This window comes from Phoenix dactylifera, unplaced genomic scaffold (genome assembly GCF_009389715.1).
Source record: "Phoenix dactylifera cultivar Barhee BC4 unplaced genomic scaffold, palm_55x_up_171113_PBpolish2nd_filt_p 000403F, whole genome shotgun sequence".
NCBI lineage: Eukaryota > Viridiplantae > Streptophyta > Magnoliopsida > Arecales > Arecaceae > Phoenix > Phoenix dactylifera.
This window is the reverse complement of record NW_024067845.1, coordinates 315757-337607: the sequence shown is the minus strand read 5'-3', so window position 1 is coordinate 337607 and position 21851 is coordinate 315757. Positions and strand designations below refer to the sequence as shown.

At 37.3% G+C, this 21851-nt stretch overlaps 1 protein-coding gene across 9 annotated transcripts; it reads left to right on the top strand.

The window, feature by feature from the left end:
• Positions 1–2168: 2168 nt before the first annotated feature.
• On the top strand, positions 2169–19359 carry LOC103720564 (transcription initiation factor TFIID subunit 12). 9 transcript variants are annotated; one of them, XR_003388179.2, is made up of 8 exons: positions 2169–2878; positions 5812–5976; positions 6685–7251; positions 8971–9045; positions 10162–10236; positions 10350–10414; positions 10574–10609; positions 18979–19359. XR_003388179.2 is itself a non-coding variant. In XM_008810327.4 (8 exons), exons 1-8 carry the CDS (start codon positions 2285–2287, stop codon positions 19105–19107), a joined length of 1710 nt encoding a protein of 569 aa, XP_008808549.1. In that variant the 5' UTR covers positions 2169–2284; the 3' UTR covers positions 19108–19359. The 9 variants fall into 9 exon arrangements, 4 of the variants coding, with proteins under 4 accessions (XP_008808549.1, XP_038974669.1, XP_017701526.1 ...); XR_003388180.2 differs by having other exon boundaries at positions 10158–10236; XR_606188.4 differs by having other exon boundaries at positions 10158–10240.
• The last annotated feature ends 2492 nt before the right edge of the window (positions 19360–21851 follow it).

Below are 21851 nucleotides of genomic sequence, written 5' to 3'. Positions count from 1 at the left end.
CGCGGACGCGTCAAATGCCACAGAGTGGCATTTGCCACTCTGTGGCATTAAATGGCCCACGCAGGCTGGCAGCCCGCATGGGCACACTGCCCCATGCAGGGAACCGTGCGCGGGTGCGATTCCCTGCTGGAAAATCAGCCGCGGGCATGGTTCCTGTGCGGGGAATCGTGCGCTCTTCCTCGCACACGAGGCGCGCTGCCCCGTGCACCCACGCACGGGGAAAATGTGGTTGGACCGGTGCGAACTGAGCCCGGTTTGCACCGGTACGAGTACGAAATCAATCGATTCTGATCCAGTTTGGGTCAGAACCGTTTTTATACGCTGTATCGTACCGGTGCCCGTTGGCACCGGTTTAGCATACCTTGTTTGTAGTATAATACAATAATAAAAGACTAAAATATTATAATTATTAGTGTAATTAATTTTTTAGAATTATAAAGGGACATTTAGTGTAATTGTTATATTTTATCACGGATATTTTGGTCAAAAAAATAGCTTTTCGACGGAGCCTAAAAGTGCTGTTTTGGAAAGCTCCAAAATGGAGCTTCTTTCAAAAAAATATTTTTAGCTTTTTGGAAAAGCTAAAACAGCTTTCCGAAATTTTTACCAAACATTCTTTTTTATTATAAAATATTTTTGGAGGGCCAAAAAGTGCTTTTGGCCCTCTAAAAGCTCCCCCAAACAGGGCCTAAGTCCAATTTTTTGGTGAAAATAAAGAAAGAAGAAAGAACAACAAAGAGATAGAGTCTCCTGTAATCCAGATGATTACCTTCCCCCCTCCTATCGAGGACCTTTGTACCTATTTATAGCTAGAGTCCTAAATTTTCTAGGATCACATCCCAACAAACTTGGAATCATACCGCAACAAATTGCTAACATGGCGTAACAACTTTATAGACGTGTTTTAACAACCTAGCATGTGATAGAATTGCACGTGCCCTTGAGGTGGAAGGACCAAGCTTCTTCATTTGCAGGAAAGGTTCTACTTGGTTCGAATAAGTAGCCGAGGTCAATAAGTTGAGCTCAGAGGTGCTGATCTCGCAGGTCGGCCACTTATGGTCTACTCGGGCCAGCCTCTAGGTTTGCCTAAGGAAGCCTGACCCCAGGGGATTTTCGAGTGCATCGGATCCATCACACTAGTCAATAGCTAGATAAATCATTGTGAGCCACACTATGCTGGTAATTTATTACAATAACACTGGCCCCACTACTCATGAGTCCGAAGCATCTCCACTGGTTCGGGCGAAGGAAGTAATCATTTTGTTGGAACTTATATCCTTTTAAGGAGGATAATAATTTCTAAGTGTTGCTCCTTCGTAGCAGGGGCGACCCAATACATTTGGGAGCCTAAGGACTCAATGAAGGAGGCTTTTTTTTTATAATAAATTTTTTTTAATAAGTATAAAATACTTAAAAAAATGATATGAAAATAGATAGCTATCAATACACTATTTCAACAAAGATGCATGAATCTAACAAAGATAGACAAGAAGCCTCTTCAATTTAATATAATTTTTGAATGGAAGTACGGAAAGGTAATTACTCTAAAAAAGAGCCCATAAAACTGATTAAATAAATTAGATAATGCTTGGCAATACTGTTTATGTACCTTTCTTATAAAAAAAATGCGGATGTAGCTCAATGTTTTCCTCCGCCAACGAAGGAAGAAGGAAAAAAAACACTGTAAAAGGCCAAAGCTTCCAAATTTCTCTTTGCCCTATTTCAGATTTCTCCTCATATAAGCCCATGGAAAAGAGTAACTTGGACAAATCATTGGCAACCAAAATTTTTAAAGAAGGGATATACAAGAAAGTGATCTCAACATAGAGTCCATCGATAAAAAATAATCCACAGAACAAAGCAAGGCAATTCAACAACCAGTTGATAGGCAACAAAAAACGATTAATGCACAAGAGAGACAGACAGAGATGGAGAGGGAGGTAAGCTGTTGGTTTCTTACTTGGAAGAAGAATGGAGCAAGAGCTCTGCTGGTCAGGCCCGATTATGTTTACAAATTGCTAGGTATGGATCGATTTTTTGGTCGGGCCTTTATTGTTGGCCAGGCCCGTCCCACGGGACTAGTTTTTGTACCCTAGCCCAGTAAATTGCGGGCTGGGCGGGCCTCTTTAGCCCGTGATCAGCTCTACTGAAAACCACATCCCCGCAAACCCTGCTTGCACCCGATCCCTCACAGACCGAGAGAGCGTACACAAGCACAGGTCCAGAGAGAGAGAGAGGGAGACGATCAAGCGTTCTCGAGGGCGGGCAGCGGGCGTTGGATACCATGGATCCACCACCACCACCACCACCCTCAGCGTCGTCAGAGCCACCACCTGTGGCGGCGGCTTCGCCATCTCAAGCGGCGCAACCACCATCTCCGGCCCCAAGCCCAGCACAACCCCCACCCTCCTCCACCCCTTCAACGCCCGCCGAAACCCTCACTCCCCCTACCTCCTCCTCCTCCTCCTCGGCCCCTTCCCCCACCCAAAACCCTTCAACCCCTCCCCAACCCCTATCCCAACCCCAGCCATCTCCCCAGCAGCAATCCCAAACCCAGCCCCCATCAATTCAGCCGCAGCAGAGGCCGCCTCTGAATCGGAGCCGACCGCAAACACCTTACGCCCACTTTGCCCACCACCTTCCCTCCGCTCCCACCTCCTCCTCTGGGCCTCCTTCTTCTATCGCTTCTCCCTCGCCCTCTCCGGCCCCAATGCAGAGGGGTGGGCTCGCCATCGGGGTGCCTGCCCACAACCCCCACCATCCAAGGCCCCAGCAGCCGCCTTTATCCTTCTCCACTTTTAGCCCATCACCGCCATTCAGCCAGCCATTTAGTTCAACGCCTCGGGTGCCCGAGCAGTCCCCGACATCCAGTTCCCAGGTATCATTCGAGCCTTCGTCTTCTATTTCGTCCAGGAATTATATGAAAAATCACTTCTTTAGAAGAAAACTTGTTGCAAAATTTGTTCTTCTAAGTTATGCATGCCAGAATCTTATGACCTTGGAAATTATTTCTGCTTTTGCAATGGTAATCTCCTCTTGGATTCGTTGAGGTGAGTCGTTTTTGAGAGAACATGAGTTTATTCATGCATAATGGCAGGAGGGAACAGAGGTGTCTTTGAGAGAATTAGGGCATGCTGTTGTTTCTGATGGAATAAAATATGCATAAGGTGAGCTCGCCAATACAAATAAAGTAGAAAATTGGTGAACTTGGAGCCTTATGTAATGCCTTGACTCTGGGAAATTGAGATAAAGCGAGGACAAGGGGGCTCGCGAATCTGTCAGTATAGACAAAATCATTCCCATTTCCCCCACTTTCATTATTCCATCACATTCCTGGCATTTAAATAGAACCTCTGAAACAGTATTTATAACAAGGACTAGGTTATATTACATTGTGCCTATGCTGGTCATGGGTTGGCATGGCAAGCAGTGCACCATATTGGTCATGCGCATGGTCAAGAGTCAGGCCACATGGAGGAGAATATGCTTCCATTTTGGTATATATTGGTCAACGTATGCGAACACAATCATGTACTATGTCAAGTTGGAAACATGAGTTTTGTACTTACATGTGTTTCCTATATGAGACATCTAAGATAACCTCTCTACTACGGTAACAAAACAGATCGGTATATCTCCTGGATATAAATTCGTTAATTAGGACCATAATTTCATTTTCCTGCTAGGTTGCATTAACAGAATTTTGATCCTTTGTCTGCAAATTTGCCTGTCATAATATGTGTTAAATCCAATACGACTCTTGTCCCATCAGATGGCAATTTATCATCAACATGCAAGTTAGTTTGTTTATGACAAGTAGCAAATAGTTTAGTGTTAGATCCCCACTCTTGATGCTGCCCACCATGTTTTGAAAAATCACTTGTTTTCCCATTACTTAAAGACTAATCATTTCCATATTACATGTTTGTCCTTAATAATCTCATTTTGTATGTTAGGTATGTTTTTTTCTATTAATGCCAATTTTTATAGGATGCAGTGCTTAATTTCATTTGAAGTAAGAATAGGCTGTTTGTATGTTCTCTTATTTCTAAACATTTTTTAATAATTTACGGGCATAAGAAAAGTATTCTTTATGGCAGTTATAGCTGAGGTGAATAGGTCATAAATGATTATCATAATTTTGTCATCATTCCCTTTCATCATGCTATGACTCTTGAGTTGTTTTTGTGCTGTATGTTATTTAATAATGTGACGCCACACATGTCTTGGTTTTGTTTTATTTTCTTGGGGTTTTAATGAACTTAGTCTTTTTACAGCTGGTAGCCAACCAAACATCAAACTTCTGACCTTTTCATCGAGGCTTGGAATCAGCAATCACTCTCTTAAACATGCCTGATAAGAAAGAAATGGTGTATGCTTCACCTTTTAAGCTATGATAAGGCTTAGAACCAGAAGTCACTCTCCTAAACATGCCTGATGAGAAAAAAATGGTGCATGCTTCACCTTTTAAGCTACGGCATGAGAACTAAGTGACAAACCTGTGTTGACATGACGTATGACATGCGTACATGTACAGATATGAGTTTGACAAATCAGTGAAGCTCTAGAACTCAATACCTTGAGGGACAAAGAAGTAAAGTTAGAGGAGAGAGAAGGGGTGGATGTATTTAATGAATCAGAGAGAGAAGTTTGAAAGAAGTGGGGGGGTGGGGGTTCAAGCATCCATAGAAGAATTGGACACAAGAATCTTCTAAAAATTGGACCCAAAGACACATCTCTATCATATATATGTGTGCTAATGTATACATATAATGAATAATGAGCTACACCTATGCTCCTTAAGTAAATAAAATTTGACAAAATAATAAAATTTAACAAAATGATCGCTAATTTTTATGTTATAACTAAAATAGAGGTCCTGCAAGTAGACATGCAATAACGATGGCATCATGATTTGATAATATGAAGCATGGAGTGTCATGAAGTGCCCCAAGTGTTTGACATGCTAAAAAAGCCAAAAATCATTGGTGAATTGGCTTAGCCGTGAACAAATGAAATTGGGTGGAGAAGGTGTAGGCTATGCAAATAGTTGTAGGGTAATCATGGACAAAATAATGCATAGGTGTGCATAAAGTACACTCAAGGGACTAAAATTTAAAGCCATGTAGGAACAGCATGTCTTTATACCTGCACCCATTTTTTTTGGATCCCTTCTTAACCAACCTTTTGTATCCTAAGATTTGGTGATAATGGATCTGGCTCCTAAATAAGGTTGTGAATGAGCTAAGCTTGAGCAAGCTAGGCTCAATTTCATTTAATTTCAAGAAAAATGATCTGATGAAAGTTTGATACTAATGGCTTTCAATTTTAAAGTTGAAATACAATTTTTTATAACATACACATAAGTTTTTTGTTTATAACAATATTTAAAATTATATATGTTAATTTATTCATATATCTAGCTTATTCAAGCTGAGCTTGAGTGAGCCAAGCCTAGCTCTAAGTGGGCCAAATTCAAGCCAAATTTTGAGCAAAAAAATAAGCTGGTTGCTAATGGCTCATCTGTTTGACAATGCTATCCCTAGACACTCACCTCATCTGACCCCCACACCTGATCCCATGTAACATAGTTTTATAGTTTTCATATAGTTGGTTTGACCTCTTTGAGCTCAATATTTAGCTCCCTTTCATTTTCTATATGACAGAATGGGTACATAAGGAGATTCAATGCTTCTAACTGCAAAATGGATGATATATAGAAGAAGAACTATGCTTTTCAGATTGAAGTCTGTTGATTTTCTTAATTTTAAATCTTTACTTCTGAGCTGTTATTGTGACTCCAATTTTCAGGTCAGACAGCCTGTTCAAGGGATTCAAAACATCGGAATGATCGGGGCTCTTAGTGCTGGTTCTCAAATACGGCCAAGTGTGATGTCTGGATCTCAACAACAGAGATTTGGTCAGCCACCTTTGAGATCAGCATCTCCATCAGCTAACCAAACTTTAAATTCACAGGTAAGTTGTGAAATAGTTCTTTTAATCTGGCAAATGCTGGATATGTATATATCTGTATGTATATAATATATCTAATATTTATATATATTTGTTACCTTATGGTCATGCAGAAGAATCGACATGTACCAATTTCTTCATATAAGTTCTGTCTTTTACTGCATTTCTAAATGTTCACATGCCTTAGAATTTCTATTTCAATACTATTGTATAAAGCGTGAAATAGTACTAGACACACGACTTTCTGATTTAACAATTCACTTCGTTTTGCTCACTGTTTGCAAATAGCCTTATGTACATGTACATATCTACATGCAAATACACACACACACACATATGTATATGTATAGCATTCCATTCAAAGATAATGTGCTTTATATTAAGCTGTGATAGTGGCCTTTTTGGCTTCTCTCTCATTTTTGTTCTTATCTGATTTATCAATTTAGAAGTTATCCTGGCATTTGTCAATTGAGAGGAATATCTGTTATAGTGATTTGATGTAGAGTTGTCTTTGCATGTTTAAGTGCATCTCAACAACAGCAAGTGGTCCATGCTGGTGTCCTTTGTTAGAAACTGCATCACAATTCTTTGAGACAATCCTTTGTATTTTTTATTAGTGAATTGCTTTATTGTGTTTTTAAGTGTTAATTATCTTATTTCAGCTTTTAAGTGTAATTATCTTATTTCAGCCTGTTATGTTTCTGACTGCAGAAATTTCCAAGCCACGGCTTGCCAAGAACCCCTTCCATGGCTTCTCCTAGTTCTCCATCACCTGTATCACAAAGTCAATCTCTACAGCAGCAATTGTCCTCGGCACAAGGAAAGCAAATGCATGCACCTTCCGCACCTTCCTCATCATATAGGCCCTCAGTGAAGCCCCATGTTTTGCAGCAAAGGCCACACCATCTCCAACAGCATCAGCATTCTCTTCCAATGACTTCGCATCAACAACAAATACCATCATCTCAACAACAGCAGCAACAGAAGCAACAACAACAACTGCAACTGCAGCAACATCAACAACAGGCTTCATTATCACATCAGTCACATGAGCACCATAATCAACAGTATGTAGCGCTTAGAAACCAGCAATCAGTAACTCAACAACAACAGGCTGTGCGAGCTCTTGGGTCAACAGTTCAAAAGTCAAATGTTCCAGGACAGGGGCAATCTGGTGTGGTTCAATCTGGGAATATCAGTCCAGTTGTTAATGCAGATGATGCAGAATCTGGTAATCATGTTCTTAGCAAGAGAAGCCTCCGTGAATTGGTTGCCCAGGTGAGTTGTCCACCAAATGTTTTCTGGGATCCAGTCTTTTCATTCCACCTGAGGGTCAAAATTTTGATTTAACAATTCATGAACCAGGAATCACTAGCGCTAACAGTTTAAATTCATCTACTGCAGTCAAAGCCTAATGTGTGCAAAAATCTCATTTTTTGCTTGATGTCTAATCATGAATTTCTTGAAACTACAAAAATTTACACATATTATGGACAAATTTGAAACTACAAAATGTATGCTTTGTTCAGCACTTCCAACACCCTGCCAACCCACATCATGCCTCATTTTTGTTCCTCTTCCTTATGGCAATGACCTAACCTGATCCTGGTCCAACTTGTCCCACTAACTTCCTCCTTGTATGTTGTGCTGGAGCCAAGCAAGGGCAGGTGGTGATGAAGGGGGCTCGAGGAGGAGAGGAGAGAGAGGAGATTCTGTAAGTAATAGAGGAGAGGGGGCACCTAGGGAGGTTGGAAGCAATGAAGAAAAGAGAGAGAGGATGGGTTGGTTGGCATGGTTATAGGAATGGTGGAAGGGTGAGGAAGAGAAATGGCTTGGGTGTAGCCATGGTTAAGATGATGATATTACACTGCTCAGTTGGGATGGGAAATAGCCATGATCCTGATAGAAAAACTGGATAATTTTGGAATAAAATGAATTTCATCTCTCTCTTAAAGCAACATGTTTCAGACTGTCTAAACTTAAATCTAATGGATAAAAATTGTGGAAGGACTGAATTACTTCTCTTCTTATGAGAAGCATAGTCCATCTTTTATATATTTTATATTGTGTGTTGTATGTTACATATTATGTATTGTATATTACTATATACTATATATTATGTATTATCGATTATTAATTATTTAATTATTTATTTTTGAGAACTAGGATGGGACGAAGTCCAGCCAAAAGGGTGGAGGGCTGGACTGGAACCAAGGTCATTAGTACGCAACCCATAGTGACACTGCTAATGGAACAGCTAGCACCTTCCATATGCTATTATATTGTAATATTTATATTTCTCCAATTCTCATGCTTAGGAGGGAGGCTCCCATGAGAGGAGACTTGGGGCAATGGAATTGGTGGAGTGGCCCTTATGTTTATATATCTACTCATCTTCTCCAGTTCTCCAGGTATCCAATATAGGACTAATTCCAATTCAATGAGTAAAACGAAAAGATGGGGAAGTTACATTTTGGTTTTATATTTCATGTTGAAAATTTCAAACTCCATATAAGAAAGAACTGTTTCATGAAAAATAAAGATGAAAATATTATCTCTATACAAAATTTGGAAACCAAGAGATCAAATTCATGGATTATTCCCTCTTGATTCCATGTGATCTTTCTTATGCAAAATACCCTTTGCCTCTTATCATCTAGCATGTTTTTCTATTTTTGAAAATTTCATTTTAACAACCAAATATCTTCTAAAAGGCCATAACTTTCAATACCCATATATTTTAAAGAAAAAAAGATGAGATCATTGCTTTGTAATCTGGAATTTTCATAATAGCCCTCACAGAAAAAAAAAGGAATGTTCATATTGACTTATTATTTTTTTGTTTTCCATTTATATATAATTCAGTTTGTATTATATCTTTTCACATGTTCATTGCACATGCCCATCTGCTTTTTCTTATTAAAAGGTACTTGAACATGTTATTAATCAGTTTCCGAAGACTGGAATTTTCATTAGCTTGATTTTAACTGTGGGCAGATTGATCCATTTGAGAAACTGGATTCTGAAGTTGAAGATGTTCTTGTTGAGGTTGCTGAGGATTTCATTGAATCTGTGAGTTCTCTCTACATTTGAAACCAACCTATGCCTGCATGATCATGAGTACATCCTGTGCATATCAGTAGAAACATATTAAATCGACAAAGTAATATTAGTGCAGGCTCTACTGGAAAACATAGTAGCATGTAATTTTGTAGACATTATGGCACATTTTGATGTTCTGTGTACGTTTTTCCACTTTCATCAATAAGTTTCTCATTTTTATAAAAAAAAATGTTTCTGCATGAAATATATGATGTCTACATGTGCATATGATTGGGACTTATATTTTCTAACTGTTATCAATTTATCATACCCTCATATGCATAGCCTTGTGACAAATTTTATATATGTTTTTACTCCCCAATACTTGCTCCAGTCTTCATAGTATTAGGGCCTGAAGTCATTGCATTAAGTCCTTGATGAGCAATTCATAAGACAAATTGAGATTTGCAAATGTAGTGCCAGTCTTCCCTATTGAGTTGAATTTTTTCTGTTTCCATCTTTTCACTGACTAAAAAACTTTGTTGTATCCAATTGCTTAAGCACTGAAATAGATACCTAAGTGCAGTGGATCACATGAATGTTTCTGTAATTGGATAAGCCATAATTCTTTCGTTCTTCACCTTGAGGGCTTCTCATTCATATCCTTTGGTTAGCAACATCTTTACCACAAGCTTTCATTGGACTTAATTCTGGCCGACAAATAATGCTCTGAAATTGTTTTCGACAAGTTTATGTCACTGGACAGATTTTACATGCAAGAAATCTTTTTAGGATGTTTCTCATCTATTTTTTTTTTCTTCTTAATACCTGCCTCTTTCTCTCACACACAATTTTCCACTTGCCTTCAACTCTTCAGTTATCAAGTGACTGCTGCTTCCAGTATAAGAATATAAACTAAGTATATGATTGCAAAACCTGCATATTTTGACAAGTCTTGACAAAATCTATGGACTTAATAAATGTTTTTCATCAATAATATTTTTTTTTGAAAATAAAAAGTTTGTTAGCATGACAATTTTTTGGCATACTATATGGCCAATGTTGAACTGCAAAGTCCCTTTCATTATTTTGCATTTGAAATTTCTGTTAACTATTTTGTGCTAATTATCCTTATATGTTAGGCAGGTAACAACGTTTGCTTGCTCCTTGGCTAAGCATCGAAAATCAACTACATTAGAAGCAAAAGACATACTCCTTCATGTAGGTGAGCATACTCAGAATTGTCTGCTCTGGATTGTGTTGGACTGAAATATTCCTTTAATTCCTAGCTTGTTTTGTAAAATATAGCTGTATTAAGTATATTTATACTACAGAGAGAAATTGGAATATGACACTACCTGGTTTCGGTGGAGATGAGATCAAGTGCTATAAGAAGCAGGTAATTCAGAGTAATTACTGTACACCATTAGCAAGAGCCCTGCATCATTTTTCTCTTTATAATAGAGCCTTGCAGGCTTCTTGCTTGTTTTCTTCCTTGTAGTGATAAACTCACCCAGATTTTTTGCTTTTGGTTGTTTCCTTGGGAGATTATGCACAGTTCACAAATGATATTCACAAGGAGAGGATTGCTGTGGTATGTTTTAACTTAGATCTGCAGCATATGCTAATTTGAGACTCTCTCTCTCTTTCTCTCTCTCTCTCTCGCTCTCGCTCTATATATATGTAGATATGTATTACCATAATTTCTGCACTGTAATTGCATGATCTTTTTAGCATATGACATCGATCTCTATATGATCCCTCTTTTTTTGCTTAATTAACAAATTTTGATTAAATAACTGAACACATCCAACTACCATATGCATCTTCTTCAGTTTTTTATTATGCAGACCTATTGGTTTAGTGATGACAAATTATGAAGTAGAGGACCGATATAATCAGGTAAATTTGAAATCTAATACATTAATTCTTATTTATGTTTAACAATACATAGTAAGGTCTGACGAACCGGTCTGGCCTGTAACTGGTATGCCGGAGTGGTGAAAACCGGTACGGGCCGGTTCTGTGCCGGAGATGAAGAAGACGAAAAGAAGGAGAGAGAGCGCGGGGAAGAGAAGGAGGGAGGAGACCTGTGGCCACCATCAGAGAGCCGTGAAGGCCTCCGGTGGGGGGCTTTTAATTTGGAAATTTTAAGTGAAGTCGGCACCCCATTTGCCGAGTTCACTTAAAATCTCCAAATTTAAAAGTTGCGGCCTCTGCCGTGCCCCCGCGGGCTCCGTCGCCCCCTCAGCCTCTGCCGCTCCTCCGTGGCTCTCCAATAGCGTCGATGGGTCTCCTCCCTCCCTTTCTTTCCTGCGCTCTCTCTCCTTCTCTTCTTCTTCCCCGGCTCCGGCAGGGAAGAGCTTGCCGGTTCGTACCGGCCGGACCCGGTACGGCGAACCTTGATACATACAATATTTTTTTTTTAGAAAAAGAGATTATATCTTCTCTTAAAAACTATATTTGTAGTATATTATGATGAAATTCATTTTGATCTTGGCAATTTTTGTGACAAATGAACAATGCCCCACCCTCTGCACAATGGTAAGGAAGGATGCTCATTTATGATCTACATGTTAGAGGTTTGAAACACAGAAATAGCCTTTTGAAATGTGTGGGTAAGGTTGCGTATATAAGACCCACCACAAATTCCGCAATTATAGGAGCCTCGTGCATTGTAATGCTCTTTTTATAAGCAATGCCCTACATATTATTGTTTGAACAATAGGCGACATTGCACAGTTTCTGCTTTGCCATATGAGCAATTCTTAATTATTTGGGTATTTCAAGAATTTGTTTTTCACTAAATACCGCTAAAAATTATTGTTTAAAATAAGTGCATGCAGACGGATATGCGGATGCAATCCCTTAACCATACCGCATTGCCTAAAGATGGTTTGCTTAATATGTGCGGCCGCATATGCAATCCGCTTAGCATTATTGCGGTAGCATATGCAGCCCGTTTAACATTGTCGCCTCATGCGTAGCCCAATTTTATAGGCTTGTGTAGATCGAGCTGGTTCAAGTGGATGGCTGATGATTAGGATGAATTTGAGGATTAGATGGCTAGATATGGGTATTAAGAATGTTAATATCTTCATTATATCTGTTACTATGAGATTTAAGCACTACATACTAAGCATATATTGTCATTTCTTATGGTTATTATTATTACTATTATTTATCTCAAAAATATAACTATTATTATTATTTATTATATTTAATGCATTTTCAAATTTTTAATAGCTAAAATACTAATTGCATATGCACTCACATATGCAACTCACATGCAGCATATATAGTATGCACTATCTAAACCACTCGCATACTATCTCTTAAAGTGCTAGTGAAAATTGCAATTTTTTGGTTGAATCTGTAGAATAGTAAGGTAGAGGAACCCTACTGCACCAAATACCACTTTGTAGAGCAAGATGAATGTACGAAGAAATAGGGATGGTGACAAGGAGGGCATGGGTCGAGTAGGCCATTACCCGTACCTACCTCATAATTGGCAACCACATCCATATACCCATCCCATACCCATCTAGGGGTGGGGCGGGGCGTGTGGAGTTAGACGGAGTGTGTTGGGACTAAAAAATGCGGAATCATCCCGAACTACTTGGTTTGGGGCATACCAAGCTGTACCGGCGGCAGATTGAGATGGTTCCTGCATTCAAAACGGTAAACCGACAAGTGGTGGGAGAGGAAGAAGGAAAGAGTGGAAAAAAGAAAGAGAGAAGGGGAGGGAGAGGAAGGGAGGCCCGCCAAAGGGTACCGAAGGGCCAGAGTAGGGGCTCCGCCCTCCAGACCCCTATTTCGCAGACCCCTGTTTCATACGAAACAGGGTTTGTCGGGGCCTTTTTTTTTATTTTGAAAATTTTAAGCGCCGACTAAAAAGCAGTCAAATATTTAGAAACAAAAAAATGAAATGTTGTTCTTTAGGAAGTCAAATATCTCTTAAACTAAGAAAAGCGGTCAACTAAAAAAACAAACAACTAAGCATGTATCTTGTAGTCTTTCACGTGATTAATCTTTCTCATGATTGATCATAATTCTTTCTTCTCCATTATCATCATAATTACAAGGCTAATATACAATGGGGTTCCACTCGAGGTAGGCATTGCCATTATTTGCACCCGTCCTAGATCTGCTGTGGGTTAAAGATGAAGACCCATCCCCGCCACCAACTCTAAATGGTTTGGAGTAAATTGCCACCCTTATGAAGGGCATGTTTACATAAATTAGATTCTACTCATTTTTTAAAACTAAATGCAAGTGTTACTTCAGATATGATATGGTAGTATATAATGGTTGTTTGTATCTAGTGTTCAAATAGGAGCAAGCCAAGGCATACAGACTCTTGATGCTTCAGGTCAAAAGCCAAGTCTAAGAAGTGTTTCTTTACTTAACATTATAATTCATTTTTAAAAACATGAAAGTTAAGGCTTCCTTGCACATGTGTGAAGATGATTACTCCATGGTGGGAAGTAGTTTATCTAATTACTCTAAGATATAATTGATTCTCCAATGATCGTAGGCTCCATAGGCCTATTTAAGATATACCTTTAGCTACATGAATATAAATTGATTGTTGAGAAAACCAGATGTAAAAGATGGTTTATCAATATTATAATTATCATTATCATCATCATAATTGTTATTATTTACTATTATCATTATCATTATTATTATGATTATTATTGTTATCATTTTATAATTATGATTATGATTATGATTATTCTTATAGTTAGAGTCAGGGTTAGAGTTAGAGTTGAGAAAAGGAAGTGTGATGCACCTTTATTATTCTGCCTATGGTAGGTTAATACTTGATAAGGCTTGTGATATACGAGGTGGCACACAATCTCTGTTGGAAAATTATGCATGCTGCAGAAAAATAAAATCGCAGTGGAGGATGCATGCACGGTTATTCATCTCGTGAACAAATTAAAAACCGTTCGTAGATAGATTAAGATTAAAACTTAAGAGAGAGATCGTATCTTCACCTTGTGCGGGTAGATCTTCACCGCAATCTGATGATCGTGAAAATCTTAAAAGGTTCACTTGAAGCTGTCCGACCTCTACGGGTATCCATACGAGGAAGAGGACCGATCCAAGCGCCTAGATCTCACCGGGGTGCTAGCTTCCTTGCAGAGATCACATTTGATGGTTGAATCTCTTTTGAACAATCAACTCTTAATTGCTCTCAAGAGGAAGAAGGAGAGAGGGAAGAAGAGGAGGCCACACCCAAAAGAAAAGAGAGAGAGAGAGAGGGTTCGGCCGTGAGAAAGGAAAAAGGGAGAGCTGCATGCCTCCTTTTTTTTTGCTTGCGGTCTAGATTTGCCCCCAAAAGCTCCTAGGGCTTCCTCTCACGCATGCCCCATAAAAGAATCCGAAAATAAATAAAATAATGAGGGGCGCACACCCCTCCTTTTATTTTGTGCGTGAATCCTCATCCAAGGAGGATTAGGTGGCCTAATCCAATCATGACTCAATCATGGGCTCTAGGACTCTTAATCCTTATCTAATAAGTTCTATTGCAATTAGGATTCTTTATCCTTATCTAATAAGGAGTTCTATTGCAATTAGGATTCTTCAATTAAGATTCTTAGTCCTAATTTAATTAGGACTTTAGGAGTCCTACTCCAAGTAGGACTCTTATAATTTGCAGTCTTAATGTAATTAGGACTCTAGGAGTCCTACTCCAAGTAGGACTCTTAAACCTTATCTAATAAGGTCAAGCCCAATTTAATTAAGTCCAATTGATTCAATCAAATTGCAGTCCAATTGCAATTATTCCTTCTTCAACTCACTAACTCTTAGTAGGTTAAACCAATTATCAATCAAATTGATAATCATGATCTATTGTGATTCCAAATCACAATTCAACCATCGGATTGATCAGAACCTCTTATGTGTGTGACCCATAGGTTTTATTTTGTCTGGTAGTGAGTCATATTGTGATCTTTATCACAATATCATTGAATATTCCTTTCAATGAGTTGGAATAATTTCCAACTCACTTCGTCAGGGATCACTGTTCATCAAGATAATCCCTGTGAGTCTCACCATTCACCAGTGACACCTAGCAGCATGTAGTGACAATCCAGCAGAATGGAATAGATGAACCTCTAGGTGCAGTTATTGTATGATACAGTCCTTCTATTGTGGATTCCTACAAGATGGAGATCATGGAAAACTCGTCAAACTCCATCGTCTATATCATATATCAAGATTTATTCAACTTTAGTTCGAGTGGAAAACTCCTTTTCCATTGTACTTACTGTCCCGACCGAGGTCTTTCGAACTCAATCTCATAAATCACATAGGACCACTCCTTATATACCAAGATCGATAGATTCCATGTGGGTGCACATCCTACTCCTACAGTGAACCTACTGCAGCCAATCTGCACTACAAGGATCCATATGGCTAGAGACAAATTTCAGTTCAATAGTTTTTTTCTCTCCACTCGTACTAATCCGCCTACCCGGCTTCTTGTATTTAATTATTCGGAGCTATTAGAGTGGGATCCACTTTTTGGGGAATATGAGTCGAAGCAATAACAAGAATACTTCTAGCGGAACATCTTTCGCAATCCCTAGAAAGATAGTTCTCTAATAGACCGAGAGATAAGTAATTCGACTCATTCTTTTTTAGGGACAGGAAAATCTCATCTATTGGTTCATTGTACATATCTATTTTAGTTAGGAATTTTGCGTAAAGTAAAAAAAAAATACAAATGATCTTGAACGACAACATCTGACCATACATATATGTATTAGGCGGTTCTCGAAAAAAGTTAGCGAAAAAAATTATCCCTAAAATCGAGACTAAAAGGAATATATAAACCAATGCTTCCATAGATTCGATCGTGGTTTACAATTATAGCTTCCAATGCAGTCAAACTACAGCAAACTCACTGTGAATAACCGACGCACCATAGGTCAAAGGACCAGTTATACCACGGTAACATTAAGTAAGTCACTGATTAGTGGATAGACATCCAAGTGACTTCTTGTTTTAGTCACGTTCGGTATCCTTGTTCTCTAACAAGCACCTGCACTATCACTCCAGTGTCCCTACACTGTGGACTCGAGACTCGTTCATCCAAAAGAAAAGTGATCTGTGCACTAATCTCATCGGATCAATCACCGTCCCCGTGATTATGCATTGATCAGGAGCATTTGAGAATTAATCACCAATGACATATTGCTCAAATTCTCAACTCTTGAGAATATGTATCATCTTATTAATTCCCTGGATGATTCATGGACACATACACAACATGAATGAAAAAAGATGCCTAATATTATTAAATAATAATAAAGTTAAGTACAAAACTATGTCTCAGAATAAATAATGTGTCAGCCAGATTGGCTTCTAAGGCATACATCTAATAATCTCACCTTAAGATGATACATCCCTTGTAATCTGTATGCATGGACCTCTGTTGTAGCCATGTATACCTTCTTGTATACATCCATGTTTCTGGCCTTTTCAAATAGAAGAAAAATAAACAAAAAAAGAGGGAGAACCTATATCTTATTCCCATTTAAGAAAAAGATATATAATAAAATTATGCTTCCTTTCATTCTCTTCATTTTGCTCCAATTATCTTGGTCAATTGCAGATTCAACTGCAATTGTTGGAAACAAAAGCTTGCTGAGCAACATCTACAAGGTTCATGCTTGCATAAAATTCCTCTCTTGGCGTTCAGGCACTTCATATGCACATGACATGCTTAGACATGGAGATATGCAAGCAAAACTGAAGCCTGCTGGACAAACATGCTTGTCCTAGACATTTAAAGCACCACAGGTCACATTGCTGCTGCTACTAGTGCTATTAATGAATTATCTCCATAAAGCATCCTAATGATCAGACAATATAATTAATGCTTCATGGATGTCGACATGAAAAACGGTTTCGACGTGTATCCAAGTGTTTGACTCAGTAAGAGGAAAAGAAAAAGATGCAGGGACATGTGGCAATGAAGTAGTTCAACTAAATTATATGTTTTTAATGATATAAAAAAGATACATTTGGTAATCAGTTACGTGTTTCTTAAGAATATAAGGAAGAAATAATTATAACTAATTTCTATTTTCTTAGATATTGTAGACAAGAAAAGAGGTTTGCAATCCAAACCAGTTAATGTAAGTTATAAGAAAGATAGCATTTCACAGATTTAATTTAATACCTAGATTCTTGACAAATTTGTAAAAGGCACAAAAGCTTGCTTTGATGTCATTATTGTGGGTTGAACTCATAGTAGGAAGAACCCAACTCTCCACTAAATTTTAAAAGATGCAACCAAAGAATTTCTGATGCAGCACTGTCTCGTGAGAGGGGTGGGAGAAAGAAGGAGGAGAGAGGACAGGAGAGGAAAGAGGAGGAAGAAGGACGGAGAGGGGAGAAGAGAGAAAAATATATGGAAAGCAAATTTGTTCAACATTCATTAACCTGTCAAGAAATGCATAGACCCTATATATAGGGTTACGAAATATAAAAAGGTCCCTCCAAATAAACTAATCCCACAAAAGCCATAACATAACAATATGTACATAAACCCAGTCAACATAAAATAAACTAACATCAACTCAGTCCAGCCATAACGAGAGTGGCTGGACCCTCCTCCAGCGACGACCGTAGACCCGCGTCACTGGCGGTCCGGTACTGGTGTCCGCACCAATTTCATAAGCGTCTAAAAGTATCTCCTGCTGCTGCTACTTCTACTGCTACTTATTGGTGAGCCCCATTGAGCATCCGGAATATAAGACAATATAACTAATTATTCACGGACATTGACATTCAATGTGTATCCAAGTATTAGACTTGGCAAGAGGAAACAAAGAAGATATGGGGCACATGAAAACATAATTTTAACTAAATTATATTTTTAAATACCATGTAAAGAAAACATTAACTAATCAGTTGTTTCTTAAGAATATGAGGAAAAAATATAACTAATTTGCTAGTCTTAAACATTGTATGGAAGGAAACATCAAGAAATATTATTTTTAAGCGATCTTTTTTTTTTTTTTGTTAAATTTCTAAGCAATCTTTCAGTATATATGTTTGTCATCCGAAGTTATTAGTTGAAGGTGATAAGAAAGATACACTTCGAAGAAATATTTTATATGTGATCCTTGATCAATTTCTGGAAGGAAAATAAACTATAGCCAATGTCATTCATTTTGAACTTACAGTTGGAAGAATCCAACTCTTCACTAATCTTTAGCAGCTGCAAGCAGAAAATTTCATAGGCATCAATTTCATAAGCATCGAAGTGTCCGGTGCATATATGATTTGCATATGTATCATACATGGATTATCGAAGCTGCTTGTCAGTGTCAACTAAGTTACTTTTAGAAATATTGCTTGTCAGACCTAGAACTTTTGCTGTTATATACTTATAAAAATATTGTGTGCACCATTCTGTGCTAATGAATTGTTGTGCTTTTCATTTAGGATATACAGTTTTTGTCAAATAAGTTACAAGGCAAACATCAAAACAAATTCTAGAAAAAATGTATTCTTAAAGTTTAAATTATGAATCATGATATTGTCGATGGACATCTGCGGGAACTATGCAAATATTTGGAGGTGCATTTGAAAAAGAATAGCTCATAAAAATATTCTGTGACTTTTCTTTATTGTCGCCCTCATATTGGATTCTTGCAGGGGCCTAGTTCAGTGATTGGAGATCCGGTTGATAAATATATTTCATAATATTTACTGTTGCAATGTGCCATAGCCAGTTTGTCTTGATTCTTTGGACCACTTGTTTGAGAAGTGGCATTTAACATCAACTTAGTTTTTGAGACTTTTGAACAGGCATTACATCGATCTTGTACATGAAAGTGCTCACTTAGTAACTTGTGCGAGTTTTTATCCATGTATCATGTATGTTACAGAATTTTGCTTGTTTGGTTGATTATGCATTGTTGCTTTCTTCTTCAGATTAAGAAGTCAATGGTAGCAACAAGTGATGCTGGGAATCCGAAGAATCCTGCTGCTGGGCAGGCTGCTTCAAATGCGAAAGCTCATGCAGCCAAGGCACCTGCAATTGGATCTCCAAAGACTCATTAGCTTTAGTGGGCCATTGGAGAAGCTTCTGAATTACTTGAGTTTCTAGAGAACGGTCTCAGCAGTACGATCTTGCATGATTTGTTCTTGTGTGTGTTGCTAGCCCTTTTGTTCTTTAGAGGTTGGAGTCGTGACATATTAACCAAAGTTAAATAGAGCAACTATATGAGATGTATAAGGTGACCAATGTTTATCTGTATGAAATTTTATCAATGTGCAATGCAAAGATCAGAACTTATTCATTGCTTGGGAATAGTTATTTTCTATCTGAAACTACCTATTTCATTGGATTCTAAAATGGTGATCAAATTGCTTTGTGCATGATTTATTAAATTTTTGCTGGCGGTAGAAATTTTTAGTTGTAAACATGGTCCAGCTTGTCTTTAAATTATAAGGTGGGCCTAGCAAATGTGTGTCAGTAAATTTACTTCTCTATTATATATATGCTTGTTTGTGCTTCATAAATTGTGGTTCTCCTTTCCTCACTTGAGAAGCGGTTCGGAGCTCTCAAAGTTATTCATCAAAGCCAGATTTCTTCTCTTTTCTCGAATTGTATGATAATGCTTTATAATGACTTTGAGGCTGTTACTCCAAATTCAGTGGCAAAGAGCTTTCATTTAGCAGGGAAATGTTCTTAGCTAATGTATTTTCAAATGACCCTCATTATCTCTTGCCCTATCATTTGGTAGGCTTGCCCATGTGTTCCCACTTAACTACTGTTGTTTTGCTAAACCCTTAGCCTTGTGTTTGTTTTCTATAAAAAAACAACCACTATTTGATTGCTGCTCAGATAATAAGCTGTTTTTTAAATTAAAACATCAAATAATTGCGGATCTCATTTGAATTATACCAAACTATTCCTGTACAGTGCATGGTCGTAGGTCATCTAATCTATGTGTTATTAGATTACATGTTTCTTATTAGAGTTAGCTAAAACCAGCTACCGTTTGATTTTAGGTTGGAAATGGTCTTTCCATATGCCACAGAATATAGGAAGACCATTTGTGACCTATGATATCCTTAACATATATCTCCTGGCAGGGACATGTTTTATTGTATATTATCTTATCTCAGCAAAGTTTGAATTTGACACGGCCATCAAATACTTTATACGAAGATTCCATTGCTAAAATGGGTGTATTTTGTACGCTCTCTCGTTTCAATCTATAAAGATCTCTTTCATTAGTTTTTTTTTGTCTTTTTGACTATGTTTCCTATTTATTCTAACATTGTACAATCACAGTGTTTATCGGAATATATGAATCTGGCTTCAGATAAAGAGTAGCGTCATCTCCATCACCAGGCTTCTGCTATTTTGTATCAGTCCTGTTGGGGGAATACGGTTCCAATTTCCAGCAACAAGTCCAAATGCCGAGAGCTTGAACATGCTAAAAATATAAATTATTGAAAGCTTGTGACTTGTCAAACTCACTCATGTCTTACAAGCTTAAGTCATAAATAAATAACATAGGATATAATATTTTAGTTTTTATTCAATAATTTTTTAGTACTTAATAACATAGGATATATTTCCTATTTATTCTAACATTGTACAATCACAGTGTTTATCGGAATATATGAATCTGGCTTCAGATAAAGAGTAACCTCATCCCACGTCTCCATCACCAGGCTTCTGCTACTTTGTATCAGTCCAAATGCCGAGAGCTTGAACATGCTAAAAATATAAATTATTGAAAGCTTGTGATTTGTCAAACTCACTCATGTTTTACAAGCTTAAGTCATAAATAAATAACATAGGATATAATATTTTAGTTTTTATTCAATAAGTTTTTAGTACTTAATAATTTTATATATTTTACATATATTATCCAAAAAGACAATGAAACTGAGTCAAATCATATAATGATTATCTAGAAGCTGGACAATGAACTTAGTCCACCAAACTGTATTTGCTCCAAGACAGTTTATTCACCATATATTGTGATCATCATATATAATAAATAACTTCCAGGTTCTATTGAGATAATATTTCTTTGGCTTTGCACGAGATTGTTTAGGCTGATGTAATAAATTTACATATAAGGGAGCTATAGTCTCCTTTTATTTACCAAAAAAAGAGTGTAGGTTATCTCCAACTACAACTCAACTCTCTATAAATTGCATAAAACTAGGGAATTTCAACACGATACATAAAAAAATTATGAATTGTTATTTTTCTTTCTGTTTGCACCTCTTAGTTTAACAACCAAGATTTTAGATTTCAAATTTTTGATTGTGCATCTCAAAATATTATATTAGGATTGATTGTGTATCCATATCCATATTAGTTTTGTTTAATCAATATAGATTAGAATATGAATATTTGTCAAGCATAAAATTCATATCCATATTTGTTTTAAATAGATATGAATACAAATTGGATACTAGAAGTACGCATATAAATATGGATATAAGTCAAATAATTAAACTTTTTGGCCATAGAACCAAAGATATTGTTAAGTGGATGGTAAATTAAGTTAACAAGGATTATATATACTTATGTATAGACTTCATATAAGAAAAATAATATAGTCTGATATAGGATCATACTAATAAAGAAAAATAATACTCACTGATATAAGTTGTCATATAATCCTTAAAATCATTCTAACATGATCATACTAATAAAGAAAAATAATATTGACCAATATAGGATCATGCAAACAAAGAGAAATATTATAGGTTGATATGGGCTGTTACATGATTTCTACAATTATGCTAACATCTCTCCTCAAACTCAAGATAGT